This window comes from Physeter macrocephalus, chromosome 16 (genome assembly GCF_002837175.3).
Source record: "Physeter macrocephalus isolate SW-GA chromosome 16, ASM283717v5, whole genome shotgun sequence".
NCBI lineage: Eukaryota > Metazoa > Chordata > Mammalia > Artiodactyla > Physeteridae > Physeter > Physeter macrocephalus.
The window spans coordinates 56582444-56601074 of record NC_041229.1 but is presented as its reverse complement, the minus strand read 5'-3'; the positions used below and the strand labels follow the sequence as shown (position 1 = coordinate 56601074).

Below are 18631 nucleotides of genomic sequence, written 5' to 3'. Positions count from 1 at the left end.
AGTGGCCATGGCTCACGGGCCCAGCTGCTCCGCGGCACGTGGGATCTTCCCGCACCGGGGCACTAACCCATGTCCCCTGCATAGGCAGGCGGACTCTCAACCACTGCTCCACCAGGGAAGCCCCTTAACCAGTGTTTATCATGTCCTATGGCTATGTCATTCTTTTAAAGGTTGTGCCCTGCCCCCTTCCCTCCTGTTTCAAACTATCTCAAAATTTATTGCAAGGGTTAATTGAAATAGTGTACATAAAACACATAGACTAGGGCTTCCCTGGTGGCGCAGTGGTTGAGAGTCCGCCTGCCGATGCAGGGGACGCGGGTTCGTGCCCTGGTCCGGGAAGATCCCACATGCCGCACAGCGGCTGGGCCCGTGAGCTATGGCCGCTGGGCCTGCGCGACCGGAGCCTGTGCTCCGCAATGGGAGAAGCCACACCAGTGAGAGGCCCGTGTAACACAAAAAAAAAAAAAAAAAAAAAAAAAAAAAAAACACATAGAATAGTGCCTGGCATACAGAATAAAGTATTATTGTTATTATTACAACTCACAGCATTGTTTGGAGGATTAAATGAGAGCATATGAAAGTACTTTAAGACTGTACCTTACAGAAGTGCTTCTCAAACTTCGTAGTCTCAGGACCCCTTTACCTCTTAAATTATTAACTATCTAAAGAACTTTTGTTTATGTTCATTTTATCTAACAATGTTCATAATTACAGAAACTAAAACTTACAAATTTAAAAAATATTTATTAATTCATTAAAAATAGCAATCCCATTACATGTTAACATAGATAACATTTTAATAAAATAATTATTTTTCCAAAACAAAAAACATTTAGTGAAAAGAATGGCACTGTTCACCATCTTTGCAAATCTCTTTAATGTCCAACTTAACAGAAGATACCTAGATTCTCACATCTGCTTTTGTATTTAATCTGTTGCCATATGTTGTTCTGGTTGACTTCAACCAAAGACAATGACTCCTCAATGACATGCAGTTTAAAAGGTTATTACAATATTCCTCTGTTTCCCATATAATTGTGGATGTTCTTTGATAGGGCACTGGAAGTCCACAAGTGGTGGTTTCTTAAAGATTAGCTGCAATGTGGAATCTGAAACCAGACCAATGAGCCTTTTCACACTGTTTCATTAAAATCCATTAGTCTAACTTGCACTTTGAATAGAACTTTTATCCATGCATGTCTTTGTAAAATCGTGAATTTATCAGTTTGAGTTAGGCAGACCATCGGAATGGTAACACATTTCATTATACAATATATTAAAAGTCACATTTATCAATATCACCACTGATTGCATCAGAAAAGTCTAAATATTAGAGAGCTGTCAAGCTCAAAGTGATGAATATAAATTTTCCAAAATTCTAATTTTTCCTTGAATGCTTGGCTGTCAGTTGCTTATTTTGTTCATTTCCAAGAAAATGTCTAACAAACACCTGCATCTGAATAATCATACTTAGAAAATTTTATAGAACACAAAATATACTTTATCTGAGCAGTGATTTCATAATGTTACATAGCCCCTAAAAAAATCCACTGTACACTCCTGAGAGAATAAGCATGAAAATAGCAAATAATATCAGTGTTATTATGAAGTAGTTTTTACCTTGTAGACTCCTTGAAAGGGTCTTGGAGACCCTCACAAGTGCCTGGGAAACCACCATTTTATATTTTACATCTTAGAGTACATCATCTTTCAATTAACTTTGATTAAATTACCAAAGAAACTTGGAAGACCTCACTACCTCAGGGATGAGTCAGTACTAACTGCCTGAGGAGGAAGAAGAGCCCTTCAACTGCCCAACTCTCTCTAATAATAAGAGCAATTCATTAGCTCTACCTTTACCTGGTCTGAGGATGAGTTCCACTGTGACCTGCCCCCAGGTTCCTGCCAAGCTTGAGCATTAGTCAAGCCATCCTGGGGCAATAATGATTTAGGCATTTTTTTTAAACTTTAACTTCAGGTAATCTATCTCCCTGCCACTGCCCTAAGGTGAGTTGATTCTATTATATTTTTTTAAAGTACATTAATGCCACTTTTTCTAAACCAATATGAGATATTAGGGTATGAAATTCCACATAGTGCCGTTTATTGACTACACTCTTGAATTTTAAGTTACCTCTAAATAGCTGTTTCTAAAAGTGTGCAAGGCATTTATAAATATGATGAATGGGAAATGTACTATTTAATAGCATTAAATATACTTATCTTTATTGTTAGTTAACAATGCGAGTTAACTTTTGAATAACAGAGGGTGGCAATGTCACCTTTTATCAACCCTCCCTACAACCCATTTACAGAAAAAAAAAAAAAACTAGTTATAATCACTAACCCTAAGAATACTGTTATTAATTCAATAAACTCTGGAAACTACTGTACTCCTTTATTATAAGTAACTCTGGGCACAGTGGAAAAAACTGTCAAATTCAGTAGAATTTGAAATCCTATAGTATTGACCTTTGGTTCAGAAAAAAGTTAAGAGCTTTAATACACTGTTAAGTAAAAGAAGCCAGACACAAAAGGACTATTAATTGTATGATTCCACTCACAGTATGAGTAAAAAGTACCTAAAACAGACAAATTCATGGAGACTGAAAAGTTGACTGGGATATGAGGAGTTATTGCTTAATGGTTAGAGTTTTTGCTCAGGGTAATGAAAAAGCTGTGGAATAGATAGTGGTGATGATTGCAGAACATAGTGAATGTAATTAATGCCACTGAATTATACACTCAAAAATGGTTTTAAAAAAATGGTTAAAATGGCAAATTTTATGTTATACTACTGCCATTTTATATAAGGGACTTGAGCATCCATGGATTTTGGTATCCGCAGGGTGGGGGGGGGTCCTGGAATTAATCCCCTGCAGATACCAAGGGACAACAGTATATTTTTATCAAAAAATTTAAAAATTAATAATGTAGCATACCAAAAGCCACTGAACTGCACACTTTATTTTTTTTTATTTTATTTTTTTTTTGCTGTACGCGGGCCTCTCACTGTTGTGGCCTCTCCCGTTGCGAAGCACAGGCTCCGGACGCGCAGGCTCAGGGGCCATGGCTCACGGGCCCAGCCGCTCCGCGGCATGTGGGTCTTCCCGGACCGGGGCACGAACCCGTATCCCCTGCATCGGCAGGCGGACTCTCAACCACTGCGCCACCAGGGAAGCCCTAAACTGCACACTTTAAATGGGTGAATTGTATGGTATGTGAATATCTCAATAAAGATGGTGTTTTTTTTTTTTTTTTTTTTACAAATTTACTTATTTTATTTATTTATTTTAGGCTGCATTGGGTCTTCATTGCTGGGTGTGGGCTTTCTCTAGTTGCAAAGAGTGGGGGCTACACTTCGCTGCGGTGCACGGGCTTCTCATTGTGGTGGCCTCTCTTGTTGCAGAGCACAGGCTCTAGGCGTGGGCTTCAACAGTTGCGGCTCGCGGCCTCAGTAGTTGTGGCTCACAGGATCTAGAGCACAGGCTCAGTAGTTGTGGCGCACGGGATTAGTTGCTCCGCGGCATGTGGGATCTTCCCTGACCAGGGCTCGAAGCCGTGTCCCTGCATTGGCAGGCAGATTCTTAACCACTGTGCCACCAGGGAAGCCCAATAAAGATATTTTTTTAAAAAAATTAAGAAAAGTTCATAATTTGGTCTTGAAATAGTCAAGGGGCTCTTACATAAAAAGGGCACCGGGGGGGCTTCCCTGGTGGCGCAGTGGTTGAGAATCCGCCTGCCGATGCAGGGGATACGGGTTCGTGCCCCGGTCCGGGAAGATCCCACATGCCGCGGAGCGGCTGGGCCCGTGAGCCATGGCCGCTGAGCCTGCATCCCACATGCCGCGGAGCGGCTGGGCCCGTGAGCCATGGCCGCTGGGCCTGCGCGTCCGGAGCCTGTGCCCCGCAACGGGAGAGGCCACAACAGAGGAGGCCCACATACCCCAAAAAAAAAAAAAAAAAAAAAAGGGCACCGGGGACCTCCTTGGCGATCCAGTGGTTAAGACTCCACACTTACACTCTAGGGGTCATGGGTTTGATCCCTAGTTGGGGAACTAAGATCCCGCATGCTGCATGGCGAGGCCAAAAATAAATAAAATAAAATAATAAAATTTAAAAATAAAATAAAACAGGGAACAGCTTTGTTCATTGTCACCCTAAGAACAAAACCAGGACCTCCCAAGCATAAATTATAGGGAGGCACATTTCCACTCAATAAAAGGAAGAAACAATAGCCAAAGCTGTCCAGAATCCTCAAGTATCCCCTCACAGAGAAACTGGCACTGGAGGTGTTTTAGCAAAGGCTCACCTGTCAGAAATGCGCAGGATCCCTAAAGGATCCATAAAAAAATTGATATGAAATTGTGTCGATGTCTTTTCTCAACGGTCCTTACATTAGATTCCCAAAGGGGACAGAGACCCAAAAAAGGTTTAAAAGCCACTATTCTTGAGGGAATTCTGACACTTCAAAGGATACTGCACTAGATCTAAAAACTCCTTCCAAATCTGAGACTGTAAGCCCCTAAAGGACATATTCCCTGACTAAGAAGTATAATGAAGAGTATTCACTACCTATGAACATGAACAACCTGTGGTCCAGAATTGACTAGTGGTGCCCTCATTACACAAGTGAAATATACTCCCAATTTGGCTCAAAGGAAAATAATGCTGAATGAAGTGAGGCTCAGTCAGATTAAGATGCTCCTCTCCTCTGCTCCCACAGAACCCAACAGCTTTTCCTCACTCTCTTGAGCTAGTTCCTCCTCATCTCCCTGAACTTTAAACACTAGGAACACCCCAGGGTTCAATCCTCATACCTACTCTGCTTTATTTACCTGGTTCCACGGTTTTAAATACCCTCCATAAATTGAGAACACCCATACTTACAATCTCCAGTCTGGAAGTCTCTAAATTCCTGACTTGTATATCTTTTTATGGTTTTAGCTCTTAAATATTTAGATCATTGATCTAAATATGGACCATTTTGAGTTCATTGATGTATATAGTATGAAGACATCTATTCTTGAATGTCTATCAGGCCTCTCAAACTTCACATGTCCTAAACCAAACTTTTAATATTCCTCCACCAAACCTGCTCCTCCCTGTCTTCCATAGCTCAATAAAGGCTCAGATTAAAAATCTTAAGAGTCATTCTTGACTTCAGTATTTCTCTTACAACCTACATCTACACCATTAACAAATCCTGTTGGTTTCACCTTCCAAAATATATCTTAAATGCAACTACTTACCACCTCCCCCTCTATTAACCTGGATTATCGCAATTGCCTTTAACTGGCCTTTCTGTTCTCACCTCTGCCTCCCTACAATGTATTTAACAAGTACCCAGTGATCCTGTTTAAAGTATACGTCTCTCCCCTCTAAACCCTTCCACGACTTCCTATTTCACTCAGTATAAATGCCATAGTGCTTTCCACCGCCTACAATGGCCTACACAATTTGCCCCTACCACATACACACACATATTTTTCTGGTTTCATCTTTCCCTCTCCCTCCTTCCTCAAACCAGCTTTAGAAGTCCAACCAGACTTCTGGGTGACCTCTAACAAGCATGCCCTGCCTGTGCGTTTACTGTTTCCAGAGACTGAAACGCTCTTCCCCTAGATACCTCCACGGCTGACCCCCTAACCTACTTCTGGTCTTTGCTCAAATACACCCTCTTAGTGAAGCCTTCTCTGATAATCCTATTTAAAATAGCAATCGTGCCTCCCCTGCTACTCCTATTCCCCTACCCTACCCCCCGTCAAACACTTGCTTTTTCTCCATAGTCTTTATCACCATCTGACACAAGGTATATTTACTTATTTCCCCCCACTAGAACGTAAACTCCATGAGAGCAGGGACTTCGATTTATTCATCTGTACCCTCCCAGTGCTCAGAATAACGCCTAGTACCTAGTAGGCCTTCGACAGATATTTGTAGAACTAATAACAGCATGCTATATTATAATCGCCTGCTTACATATCTGCCTCCTTAATGGACTGTAAGCTTTCTGCAAGCAGCAACGCTACCTCGTTCACTGTGAATTTCCGGTACCTCTAATGTTAGTGCCCTAGCACACAGTAGGCGTTGATCTGAAATGAATGAATCAACAAGGGATGCCAAGGAAAAAATCCTCAGCCTTTCAAACACAGTCCCTACTCTACCACTCTCTAAATACAAGTCAGAGCGTGTGGGTTACCTCAGAGAAGAGGTTTCAATACCAACTCCCATGCCCTCTCGCGTACCCCGCCCCTGCCCCACCCCCCGTTATCCCCACATTAACCAAGTGAGATAATGAGTAACGGTCAGAGCCAGAATCTGAACCATGAACAAGTCCGAAAGAGGGAGTAGTTGTGACCTGACTTGAGATCAAAGGTGGTCGGACTGCAAAAAGAAACACTGTCCCGGGGGTAGAAGGGCCCCGGTGACCACAACCATAGAATCCAAGTCCCTCTTTTGACAGCTGGGGAAACTAAAGCCCAGAGACGACAGAGACTTGTCCGAGATCACACGAGCTAATCAGGGAGAGAACCCACCTTACCCCGCCCGCGCCGCCCCAGTTGCCTCTAATTTCGGGTGGAGCCCTACGCGCCGAGCCCCCGCGGGCGCACGTGCTCCAAGGCCCTCGAGCGCCAGCCCGCCCACGGCTAGAGGCCCGCTCCCCACCTCGGAGCCGGGCTGGGGTCGATAACTGTGCCCCCCCACGCCCCTCTTAGCCCCGGAGCCTGCCCGGGGCCGGCAGTTGGCAGCGCGCATCGCGGAGGAGGGCCCGGGCTGCCAGCTTCGCGCCCACCGCTCACCTGGCTGGATCCCGCGGGAACCTGAAAAAGGCCAGGTCCGACTGCGTGCTCTTCCGCGTGCAGTTGGGGGCCGCGCAGAAGTTCGGCATCGTCGTCTGCCCGCCGGCCGGCCCAGCCCTCCCCTCCCCGCCCCCTCAGGGCAGCCCGCCCGCCCGTCGGGGCCGGGGAGGGGAGCCAGGCCGGCCGGCCGGCTCGTTAGGGCCGGCGCGCCGGGGGGAGGGGCGGGCGGGAGAGAAGCCGCGAGGGGCAGGAGGGGCGCCGCGGTCCGAGGCCGGGCTGGGGATGCGGCTCCACAGTGCTGTGAGCGGCCGGGAGGATTTACCGCCGCCGCCGCCGCTGGTGCACCTCCCGCCCGCCCGGGACGCTGCCGCCTCCTTCCCACAATGCACCCTGGCGCCCGGGGGTGCCCTCTCTTCCCTCAGCCTTCCTCCCCCGCCCCCTCCTTTCCGCCGACTTCTCCGCGGTCGGGCACGCGCAAGGAAGCGCGCCTGCTCGGGTGTGGCGAGGCGGAGGCGGAGGCGGGGCCTGGCCCAGGCTGCCGCAGTACGCCTGCGCACGGCCTACTCCGAGAGTGGAGGGAATGGCGCGTGCGGGCGTGTCTCCCGGACTCTACAGCCTCGGATCCCGGGGCAGCTCCGGTAGGTTTCGCGTGCGCGTTTTCTGCAGATCTGGAGCGAGTTTGCACGTTACATCACCGGTGCATCGCTTCTTGCTTGCTTAAATTAACACCACATAGGCTTTTATTGCGGAAATCGCCATAGACTCTTAAGGGCCGCGGAACGGGACGGCCTTAGTAACTGGTTTGCACACCCCCAGCAGATCTCCGTGCCGCGGAGCTGGACGCAGACGTGGGTTCTAGGAGCTTTCATTTTCCCCAGCTCTGCAGCTACTCTTTGGCCCCGTTAGCTTCTAGATTGGAAGCCGAGGGGCTGAAACTCAGAAGAGCAATTACTCTTCCCTGATGAGGCTTCAGAGGAGCAAGAATAGCGACATGATTCCACCTGCAGCCCTATAGAGATTGGTCCCTCTGTCTTCCCCTTACAGTCGTGGCATTTTAACGTTCGTGTGTTATTTGAGTGCCAAAATGAGTGACCGATATCTAGAACAAAGGATTAGTATCAAATTCTGCGTGAAATTGAACAAGTCTGCAAGTGAAACCCACCATCTTTTAAAAGAAGCTTATGGGGATGAAGTCATGTCAAGGGCCAGAGTTTTCGACTGGCACAAAAGGTTTAAAGAAGGGCGGGAAGACATTCGAGATGATGCCCGAAGTGGTCGTCCAGTCACCCACCGGACGGATGAAAATATCCAGAAGGTCAAGGACTTGGTTTGTTCGAATAGGCAGTTAACTGTGAGGATGATGGCTGAAGAGTTAAATTTAGATAAAGAAACGGTTAGGCTCATTCTGAAAGAAAACCTGAATATGAGGAAGGTATCTGCAAAAGTTATATCGGGTATTTTGAAGGATAAGCCTAAGCCTCGAAAACTTGACTTTAGGTCTGATCATTCAAAGGAAACTAGGAAAAATAGCTCATGTGTGAGGGAAAAAGTAACAAGTTCTGAACCATGGAGTCATCTCCAGTGCGAAGCTGGTGGGGAAATGCCTCTGCCTGTATCCCATCCCAAAATCCATCCTGCCAGCCAGCTGCTGCAGGCTTCATCTTCAAGGAGCCTCCCCAGCAGGGCGGCTCAGGATTGGTTCACACCGTGGTGAAAGGAATCTGGGGTAGTTGAACCCAAACTAGAAAGCTGCCTCAAGGTTAGGCTCCTTCATTTGCCGCTTATCTATTTTCAGCTTCTTTACGACTCCTCTCTACATGTCATGGCCCTGCTACTTACTCTTTGCTGGACTCTTGGGCCATCTTCCTTGCTGTTCTCCACAACTTTGAAGAACTTCTGGATGTTGACTTCTGGTACTTGCTTGTGCTTGATTTTTCTTTCTTCTTTTTTGTTTCCTTAACAAGTTTTTTCTTCACTGTCCAGACCTTAGCTTGTTGTGGCTGTCCTCTTCCTTTGTTCTCAGTATTCTGCCTCAGGGGATCATATGAATGAAAAGTGGCAGCAGGACCTCTTGGAGTCTCTCTCTCTGTGCCCAGGGAGGCATACTCTGCTGGGAGGACCCCAAAAGAAGGCCTACAGTTCCAACCTGCTTCACAGTCAGGGCCTGAGGTATGGTACAGAAGGCAGTGGCATACTGACATAGTGAGCAATGCTAAGGGCCGATCCTTCCCAAATGACTCAGTGGGAGACCCTCAGAACTCAGGGGTTGGCCACCCATCCTGACCTTCTCACAGACCTACCCCTCACAGAAGTGCTGGGTTTGTTTCATTCTAGTCTTGTGCTTTGGAACCCCACCCCCCCTCATTTGGGTGTATCCCCTCTGATGGAGGAGGAGGATCTGGTCCTGGAAAATAGAAACCAGGGCACTCAGGTCCAGGCTGTGATATGTGAGGAGGAAGGCAAGGTGATACTCTAGACCTTGAATTAAGGGAGTCTGCTGCCTACGTGCTGATTCCCACACAGCAGCCTGTTTTTAGTAACTAATATCAACCTTGTCAGGTGTTATTTTTTGAGCACCTGCAATGTTTAGAACACTGCTGAGCATTGACAGTGTGACATTATGAAATAAGATCACCAAGGGCTGGGTGGACTCCATGGATGAGGTAGTTCCTGGACTGGATCCATAAGGAAGGATGGGACAAGGAGGCTAGGAAATGAGGACATGCTTCCCAGGAGGGTGGAACAGCATGAGGCTCCGAACCTCCGTCAGTAGGAAAATGAGGGCACTATTGGCTGAAATAGCAAAGTCCAAAGAGGAAGATAATGGTATTATACAGAAGATAAATAATTTGGGATGATTTGCTTCCTCTCTCCACTCCCAACTCTATGCTAGTAGTTTATAAATTGCTTCCCCCGAGTCTGTGGATAGGTTTATAATAGGCTACTTATTTGATTATCTAATTTTCTCATCAGACCTTCAAAAAAGCAGTCTTTACTAGTTTAGACTCCTTTATCTCTTTCTGGCTCTCTGCCAGGATTCATGGAATGGAACTCTTCCCAATTGGGTTCCAAGTAATACCACATAGACTGGAAACATCTCAGAATGCCTGGTGGAGGAGTGTGTGTGTGTGTGTGTGTGTGTGTGTGTGTGTGTGTGTGTGTGTGTTGGGTGGGGGAAATGGTTAGTAACAGCATTTCACAGGATTGGCCAATGTCTATGTTTTAACCCAAGGATTTTTACATTCCTATTATTTAACTGGTAAGTTAGTAAACAGTATTGGTTGATAGTAGAGGCCCAACATTTATTCAACACAGCTGTTTTTAGTTCTTTTCACTATCATCTTCAAAAAATTACAAGTTTCCCACTAATACCTGTCAGCTTTGAGGCACTCTGAAACTTAGACCTTATCTCACAAATAAAAGATATTGTTCAGGAAAGCTCTCAAACCAAGCAACAGCTCACAGACGTCTGCCTACTTAGCAATTTCTAGACATTCCATCTCAGGATCATTACATCTTTCTACATCGGATAAGGCCATGGGCTCCCCATAAGGCCTTTGCAACAGGGACACTGCACTTCTAGAAGAAAGCCGCCACAGCTGGCAACTTGGTGACTGAACCAATGTTAATCCTTGCTCAGACCAGGGGGTAATTGTTGCAGAATTGTATGCCCCTATGCCCAGGTCAGGTTCCCACAACAGTACCTACAGGCATTATTTCCAATCTGTGATAACACAGAGCTCCTGAAAGAACTTATTTCTGGATTTATTCCTGTCCTGTAAACAGGGCTGGAGTGACCCTGCCAAAGGTGCTAGACCAAGACCATGTTGGAGAGTAGGGTACTGGAAGCCATGTTGTCCCAGACAGGGTTTGGACACAAAGCAACCAGAAGCAGGTAATCAGGAGGGTGAATTCAAATTGTTACAAGTAGCTGTAATGAAAAGGACTTAACTTATTACCTTAGATCATGTCCTGGGCGGTAGTCAGGTTGAACTGCACTACGTGAACCCATTGCCCATTTGCAAGGCTTCTCAGAAAATATTCAGTAAGATGATAATAAACCCTAGGAAGCCTCAAGTTTGGAGGGAAGTAAAAATATTCATGCAGAGCAAACCATTCACACGTCTGGTCAGAATCTCTACACACCAGTTTAGAGCATAATCTCAAAAGAGTGTCCTCAGGCAGGAGAGTTCTCAGGTAACAGTACCCCTTATGTGTCCACCCGCCAAATCTGTTTTATTTCTGACATAATTTTGCCTGGCCTGCACCTTGCTGCCTAGGCCTCTTGAGCTTTTTCATCCTATAATCTCAGGGTTCCACCCATCATGCCCTAGGCCCTTATCTTTGACTTTTCTCAGATATCACTCAGTTTATTCTCCAGTTTGCTCTTGCTCTTCTGTTTCCCTGGCCTTTGTTTTCTGGTTCTGGACCACACCCTCCAATAGCTGCTTTGGGCCACTTTGGTATGCTGACCTTGAAATCCCCTTTTGGTCTTGGTTTTCCACTCAACTGCAACTTTTCTCTCTTCTGATTTTTAGATCCCTCTTCCAGCTCCCCACTTCAGCCCTATAGTCTTTTGTTTTTTGAGGGTTTTTTTTGGCAGTGCCACGCAGCTTGTGGGATCTTAGTTCCCCAACTAGGGACTGAACCTGGGCCTTCAGCAGTGAGAGCACAGAGCCCTAACCACTGGACCCCCAGGGAATTCCCAGCCCTATAGTCTTGAGTAAAGAAATTGCTCCATCCCTGGCCCCAGATTGCCTTCATATATAAGGGGCACACTGGGAAGGAACAAAAATCTCCCTCTCACCCTTAGCCACCAGGGGTTCCACTCCCCAGAGGCAACCAGTATTACCAGTTTCTTGAGGCAGTTTGGTTACCTCTCGTACTCAGGAGTTATGAAAGTTTTTCAGAGATATAATATGCAAATCGCACTCTCCCAGCAACTGTATTTTCCCTGGCAGGAGAAGCTCCATCTAACCATAAGAGATGAAGCCTGGCTCTCTGTAGGATGTCAGGAAGAGAGCTGGCCATCTGCAAACCTTGACCATAATTCTCAAGCTAAACACACAGTCAAGGAATCTCTCTGGGTTTCAGGCTGACCTTCCCCTTCCCCATTCTGGTTCAAAATCCACATGGAATGTTATACACTACAGCTGGAAGTCCGGGAGGAATAAACACTTTCCAGGGCAGATCATTCCATCATTGAGTTTATCCAGTCCGTTCTCCACCCATCATCCCACCTTCCACCTGTCCCACTAGTAATGATAAAAAACAGAAAGAATAAAATATTCACCAATCTTTGATTTCGAAAACGTGGGTAGTTCTGCAGTCTTCTGAATTCTGCCCCTGGCTCTGAGTTCTCATTGAAATGTTATTGTTTGGGAAGAATGTGTACCTGGGGCCTGCTTTCCAGAGTCTTCCTTTCAGATCCATTTCTTAGAGTCCAGACTTTGGAGGTGCCCGGATAAATCTGGATGCTAAATGACTTGAGGATATCTAGTATAGGAGTCGGGTACTATTGGGAACTGTCACTGTATCACATGTACTGATCAGCCAGCCTGCCATTTACAGACCTCATTGCCAGCAAGTCTCACTAGGCTCCTTGGGATTGGTCACCAGGGTCCTATGTCGCTCAATAAGAGTCTTCTTTGCTGCTGGGATTGTTTATGTAACCCTGCGTTCTCTAACTCCTTCTTAGTTGGATCAGACCCCTCAGATTCTGCCAGGCTTTTACATCCTATTTGAGGCAACACTCATATTTATCTTCTCTAGTCTCTGTCTTATCAGATCCTTGCAAATACTGTCCCAGTTGCATCACCCTTCTCCCAGTATTAATATCCAGAAACAAAAAATCTGTAGTGGGAAACTTTAGTACTTCTTAGGTCCCACTTGGATTTAGTGAAGAGGTCAGCAAACTTCTGTAAAGGAAATGTCTTAGGCTGTGTGGGCCATACAGTGGTTATTGTAATTTCTCAACATTTTAATGCAAAACCAGACATAGCTAATATGGACACAGATGAGCATGGCTGAGTCCTAATAAGACTTCATTTATGGATACGGGGATTTAAATTTCATATAGTTTTCACATGTCACAAAATATTTTTTCAAACCACTGTGAATATTTTAAAAATTCTGGGCTTCCCTGGTGGCGCAGTGGTTGAGAGTCTGCCTGCCGATGCAGGGGACACGGGTTCGTGCCCCGGTCCGGGAAGATCCCACATGCGGCAGAGTGGCTGGGCCCGTGAGCCATGGCCCCTGAGCCTGCGCGTCCGGAGCCTGTGCTCCGCAACGGGAGAGGCCACAAGAGTGAGAGGCCCGTGTACCGCAAAAAAAAAAAAAAAAATTCTTAGCTTGCAGTTCATAGAAAAACAGATGGTGAGCCAGATTTGGTCCATGGACCATAGTTTGCTGACCCCTGGTCTAATGTATATAAAATGTGTATATAAAAATGACAGATGATTGATCCATCAGTAACATTGTTAATGCCAAACTGATCTGGCAGTCTGACAATTTACTACTATAGAAATTGTGGAATATTGAAGATAGTCTTTATGGTGCCGGGAGTGTGAAGTAGAGCTGAATGATTGACTGTTTTACCTTGACCATATTCTGATTCACAAAATAAGTTTTGTGCTGTTCTCGGCTAAAAATTATAATACACAAACTACTACCTATATTTTGCCCTTGTAATATTTCCAAAAAAATTGGCAATACTGAAAATGGTGCCAAGTTACAACCAGTGATAACAGAAAGAACAGAAGGTAATTCCAAAATTGCCTTGATCATGAACAGCATTTGAATAAGTTTGTTATCACCTATGAAAGTGACTACTATGGAGGTGACAAAACTCATTGAATTATATTTTTTTGCATGCTTGTAAAAAAATTATATATATATATTGGCAACTGGTACCAAGCTATGTTCTTTTAGATATGTTTACTTGTTTTTCTCCTAAAGAGTGCCATATTGTGTCACCTTCATTTAAACTGATTTTCCAAAGTTGAAATAGAATCTCAGGATTGAACAGACCTTTGCAAGGGTGTTTAATCCAGCCAGTCATGTTTCCTTTGAATCCAGGAGTGGCTAAATCCTACAGCTGCTGAAAAACTGCATCTGAAAGGAGATTCTGTGTTAATTCAGCAAATTTTTATCGAGTGGCTCTATGTGCCAGGCACTGTCCTATGTGCTGGGGTACAGCAACAGACAAAGCAGACACAAGCCTTAGATTTGACAGTCTGAAATCTAATTATATTGCTGTTCACTCTTGCAAAACTTCTGTTCCATGTGCTCACACTACCTCATTGTTAATTGCACACCTGCAAAAAAGTATGACCTTTGCCACAGGCCTCTCTGCTGTGGTCATGATGCCTCTCCAGCTGCATTAATAATTTAAGGACTATATGTTCCACTTACATTTTATTATCCTTTAGACCAATCGATATTGGTAGAAAAACACGCTGGCAATGTTGGAAGTGTAAATTGGCAACAGCTTTCTGAAAAGCAATTTGGCAGTATCTATCAGGAGCTTTAAAAATGTTTATAACTTCTGATCCTCTAATTTTACTTCTGGGAATCTGTCCTAAAGAAATAGTCTGAAATGTGGGCAAAGTTTATGCTTTAACAATCCAGAAGTCCAACAGTAGAAAATTGGTTAAGTAAATTACACTATGACAATACAATAGACTATTATGCAGTCATTATAATTAATGTTTGTGAAGTGTTAAAACAGCATGGCAAAATACTTATAAGTGAAAAGAGTGACATGCAAAATTATATACATAAATCCAAAAATATTTTTCTAAAATATTAATACTTTTATTATCAGAATAAAGCAATAGCACCAAAAGTTGGCAATGGAGAGAATGGAGCCAAACCATTAGTTTGGTCCAGGAACAATTAACTGGCTGGGTCCACATAGAGACTGTATGATACTCTTGTATTGGTAGCAGGAGTGGGACAGAAGGGAAAGGGGCCTTCCCCAAAGGAGAAGGGGACCAGAATCCCTACAAAAATCCCAAGTGATATGAGAAGATACCACAAGTGGCATGTTCCTGTTATGTGGTCCTAGGGAAGTAAAGGAGCACATATGGATCAAGTATATTCTGACAAATGGAAAGGATTTGAAGTACTCTCCTGGGTAAAATTAACCTTATTCTTGTATTCTCTCATACAAAATGAATATTCTTGAGATGGATTTTATAACAACTGATTCTCTGAAGAATCCTTGAGCTTCCCATATAATTTCTTTAGGATACGAATGGCTTTCGATGTGCCGAGTCTGCCTCCTCCCATGCTGGGACACTCAACACGGATGTACATGGGAGTATTTGATATTCCACACTGAGAATACCACATGAATATCAATAGTCATCTTAATGATGTAACTTAGGAAACTCGGAAGGTTTGCAAATGTTTTTGTTGGTGTCCAGAATTACTGTGCTTTTATTTATATCTGAAGAGTAATCATTCACAGGATTTTCAAATATGAAATGATGTAGATAATTCCTGTCTATCCATAGATGAAATTGTTGTTCTGTTGGGGAAATGTGTCTTTGATTGTTATTTTAGCAACATGTTTACCATTAAAATGCCAAATATATCTCCCCGGTGAAATTTCAGATTTTCAAATGAGTACCCAAAGTAAATACGTGTTTTATAGGCATCTAGGTTACAGATTTGTCAAGCTGGAAAAGTTCTTCAAGGTCTAAGTCTCTTGGTCTGTAGAAAGAACAAAGGAGTGAGACTGGGGTTTTAGTCCTGCTCCTTAACAAGCCATGGGACTTTGGGCAGTTCATTTGCACCACTAGAGCACTTCAGGTTACTCATCCATAAAAGGAGAATAATAAAACCTGTCTCATGGAGATGTTCACTTTGTTCATTCAACAAATATTTATTGATTGTTTATATGTATCTGACCCTGTTCTAGACACTGAGGATACAGCAGTGAACAAGACAAAAAAAATGTTCCTTCTTATGAGCTTACATTTAAGTGAGGGAAACAGACAAGAAATAAGATAAATGAGTGAAAATATAGTATGTTAGATAGTGATTGTTAGATGTGAGGCTTACATTAAAATAATGTATATGGGGTGCCCAGCACAATATCTGGCATGTAGTAAGTACTCAATAGAGAGTAATTTCCTTTGCTTCTTCAGTCTTCCTAACAGTTCCTGAATTAGTCTACAGCATGGTAGTAGTCAGCGAAAGGCCTGACCCATTGCCGTCTTACCTCTTTCAAGTTAATACGGCCTAAATCTATTTTGCTTAAGAAGACAAAAGAATGCTTACAGATGTGTTTTGTACTTCCTGTATGGCAGTTTAATCAAGGTGGTGCCTAAACACTGCTGATAAATGGCCTTTTCTGAAGCCAGTTGGCAGGGGTCCTTGCTTGGAGCTAGATGGCATTTGTCCACAAAGACAAATGCATTGTTTCTTTGCTGTTTAAGCAAAATGGACTAGGAAACTGTACTGGCTGTTTCTCTTAAAGAAAAGATGTGTGACCTTTGTTCTGTTCCAAACATCGGAGAACTGGGCAAAATTTACATTATTTATGGGAAACCAGGGCATTGACCAAAAGCCTGGAAAAAGAGAGTTTAATACTTATGGTTTCTATATATTTTTGCCCATTGTAGAAAATTTGGGAAGTTCAGAAATGTTTAAAGAAGCAGCCAGAAGTTCACCCCTAGGATTCAGTAATTTCACCAGACTCATCTCTCTGCCTCAGCTTGCTCCTTCACAAACATCCAGTGAATAGTCATTTACTGAATTCCTTCTTTAGGCCGGGGCCCGAACTAGGCACAGAGGGTATAGTGCTTGCCCTTAGGCAGTACCGGCCTTGTGGGGGTAGGGAAAGGGCCAGAGGTGGAGAGACCACTGAGAATGGGCTCCTACCTTAGACTGTCAGTCTCTCCCAGAGGACAGCTCTAAGGAACAAGCTTTTGTAAAGAATTTGGAACAAAAGTTATTATCATCACAGGGTGATTGTGGAAATGAGAAAGTGGAGTATAAAGGGGCAAAACACACAAAGCATTGGTAACTGGCCTGCTGGCCTTGCCATCCCCAGCTCCTCTTATGTAAAAGGGCCCTCAGTTCTGTCCTGCAGTATCACCTTTCAGAAGAAACTAGACATTGGGCTGTGGGCCAGTACCCCTGTATCTTGCTTTAAGAATCTAATAAGTGAAAATTCAGAGTTACAACCCAGATTAGATGAGGAAATTGGCCCAGGGAGATTGAGTGAATTTTCTCGAATCACACATCTAGTTGGTGGCAGAGCCAGGATAATAATGAAGGACCTTGAATTTCTCTCAGTCCAGTGAGGTTTTTTCCATTACTCCATTGGTAATAATTTCCTTTACTAAAGTGTACATTCTAAGATAACTTTAAAATAATGGTCACCCTTGCATTTGATAAATATGATTTACCAGCAACAGATTTACATGCAGTTTGGGGGGAACATATTTATGACAGAGAAGGTGGTGCAAAGGTTATTCCAAGTTTTCCTGTGGTGTCCAGGCCCCCTGGTCCTTCTCCCAGACTGTGTATTCACAAGTAAATGTTGGCATTCTGTCATTCATTTTTTTCCAGATGTTCTTCCCACGTACTGTGTTATGTTTTGTGTTTTTAATATTTCTCATATACATTTTTAAAAATCTGGGCACATAAATCCTAATAAAGTTCTCAACTATCTCTTCTATCCTATCTCAAATTTCCGGGTGTGTTTATATTTATGACACAGTGTCTGAAGGCATGAACGCTATCACATCGTTAGGGCTTATATTCCTAAACCCTAGACTTGCGTTTCTAGATGTTCTGAAAATTCTTTACACTTCACTTGTAAATGCCACTATACTATGCCATGACATTTCCAGAGTAACATATATTTCACACAGGAAAACAGAGGAAGCCCAAAGAAAAGGGAAGTAGGTTTCAAATATAAATACAAAAAGAAAAAAAATCATTAAAAAATAGTAGAATACATAAGATGGGGAGGAGTATAAATTCTAGTTTCACGTCCCCTGAGAACAGAATGTCCTGCAGACCCACTTTAGGGACTGGCAGTTTCCACTACCAACAAAGTGGCCCAGTCTTGGCATCACACTTCCTTTGACTCTCACATGCAGTCAAGTCCAGGTCATTCCCCTAACATGTCTTAGCATCACCTACTGCAACCAGACAGGGTGGTCACCCACCTCTCACATCGCTGTCCTGAAGTCCATCCTCTGTGCTGCTGCACATGTGCTATTTAGTTTGGAGTTTGCTGAAAACCAGAGGCTGTTTGATGCCACCTTTTTGAGCCTGCTCAAGTCACACCCACTGTCTCAAATCCATCCTTGCTGCCATCCACCTAGAAAACTCCTACTCAGCACTCAAGCCTCAGCCTTACCATTGCTATTCTCTACCCCTCACTTCTTGGCAAAGCAGTCCCCACAGTGTACAGTGCCCATTCTTAAGTGAAGAAAACCCTAACACTTAATTGAACTTAATTGTCTGCAGAATGTTTTTCCTCCCCTACCAACCCATGAACTCAAAAGCCAAGACCACATCTGATTTCTCTGTATTGCCTGCATCCAGAATAAAGCTTGCCTGGAGCTGTGCAATAAATGTTTGATAGATGAATGAAAGAATAGACTTATGGAAATTGCTTCTTTAAATTTCTGATTAAACTCACCATTTTAGCCATTTTAAAGTGTACATTTCAGTGGCATTTAGCACATTCACAGTGTTGTGCAATCATCACCGCTATCTAGTTCCAGAACACTCCAAAAGGAAACGTTATATCCATTGAACAGTCACTCCCCATTCACCCCCTTTCCCCTAGCCCCTGGCAAC

The 18631-nt window shown here is 43.9% G+C and overlaps 2 protein-coding genes across 3 annotated transcripts in view; one reads left to right on the top strand and one right to left on the bottom strand.

Annotated features, from left to right (window-relative positions):
* The window catches only part of THAP12 (THAP domain containing 12), a 28494-nt gene extending 21354 nt beyond the window's left edge, over positions 1-7140 (bottom strand). The window contains 1 exon segment of the mRNA XM_024131745.3: positions 6803-7140. Coding sequence (XP_023987513.2) covers positions 6803-6891 — 89 coding nt within the window. The 5' untranslated portion in view covers positions 6892-7140.
* A 746-nt stretch (positions 7141-7886) lies between these two features.
* The window catches only part of GVQW3 (GVQW motif containing 3), a 31561-nt gene continuing 20816 nt past the window's right edge, over positions 7887-18631 (top strand). The window contains exon 1 of one of the 2 annotated variants that reach the window (XM_024131769.3): positions 7887-8351. In XM_024131769.3, the coding sequence (XP_023987537.1) occupies positions 7887-8351 (465 nt within the window). Of the gene's footprint in view, positions 8517-18631 lie in introns of those variants that run through there. The other variant, XM_007104947.1, reaches the window with a different exon arrangement.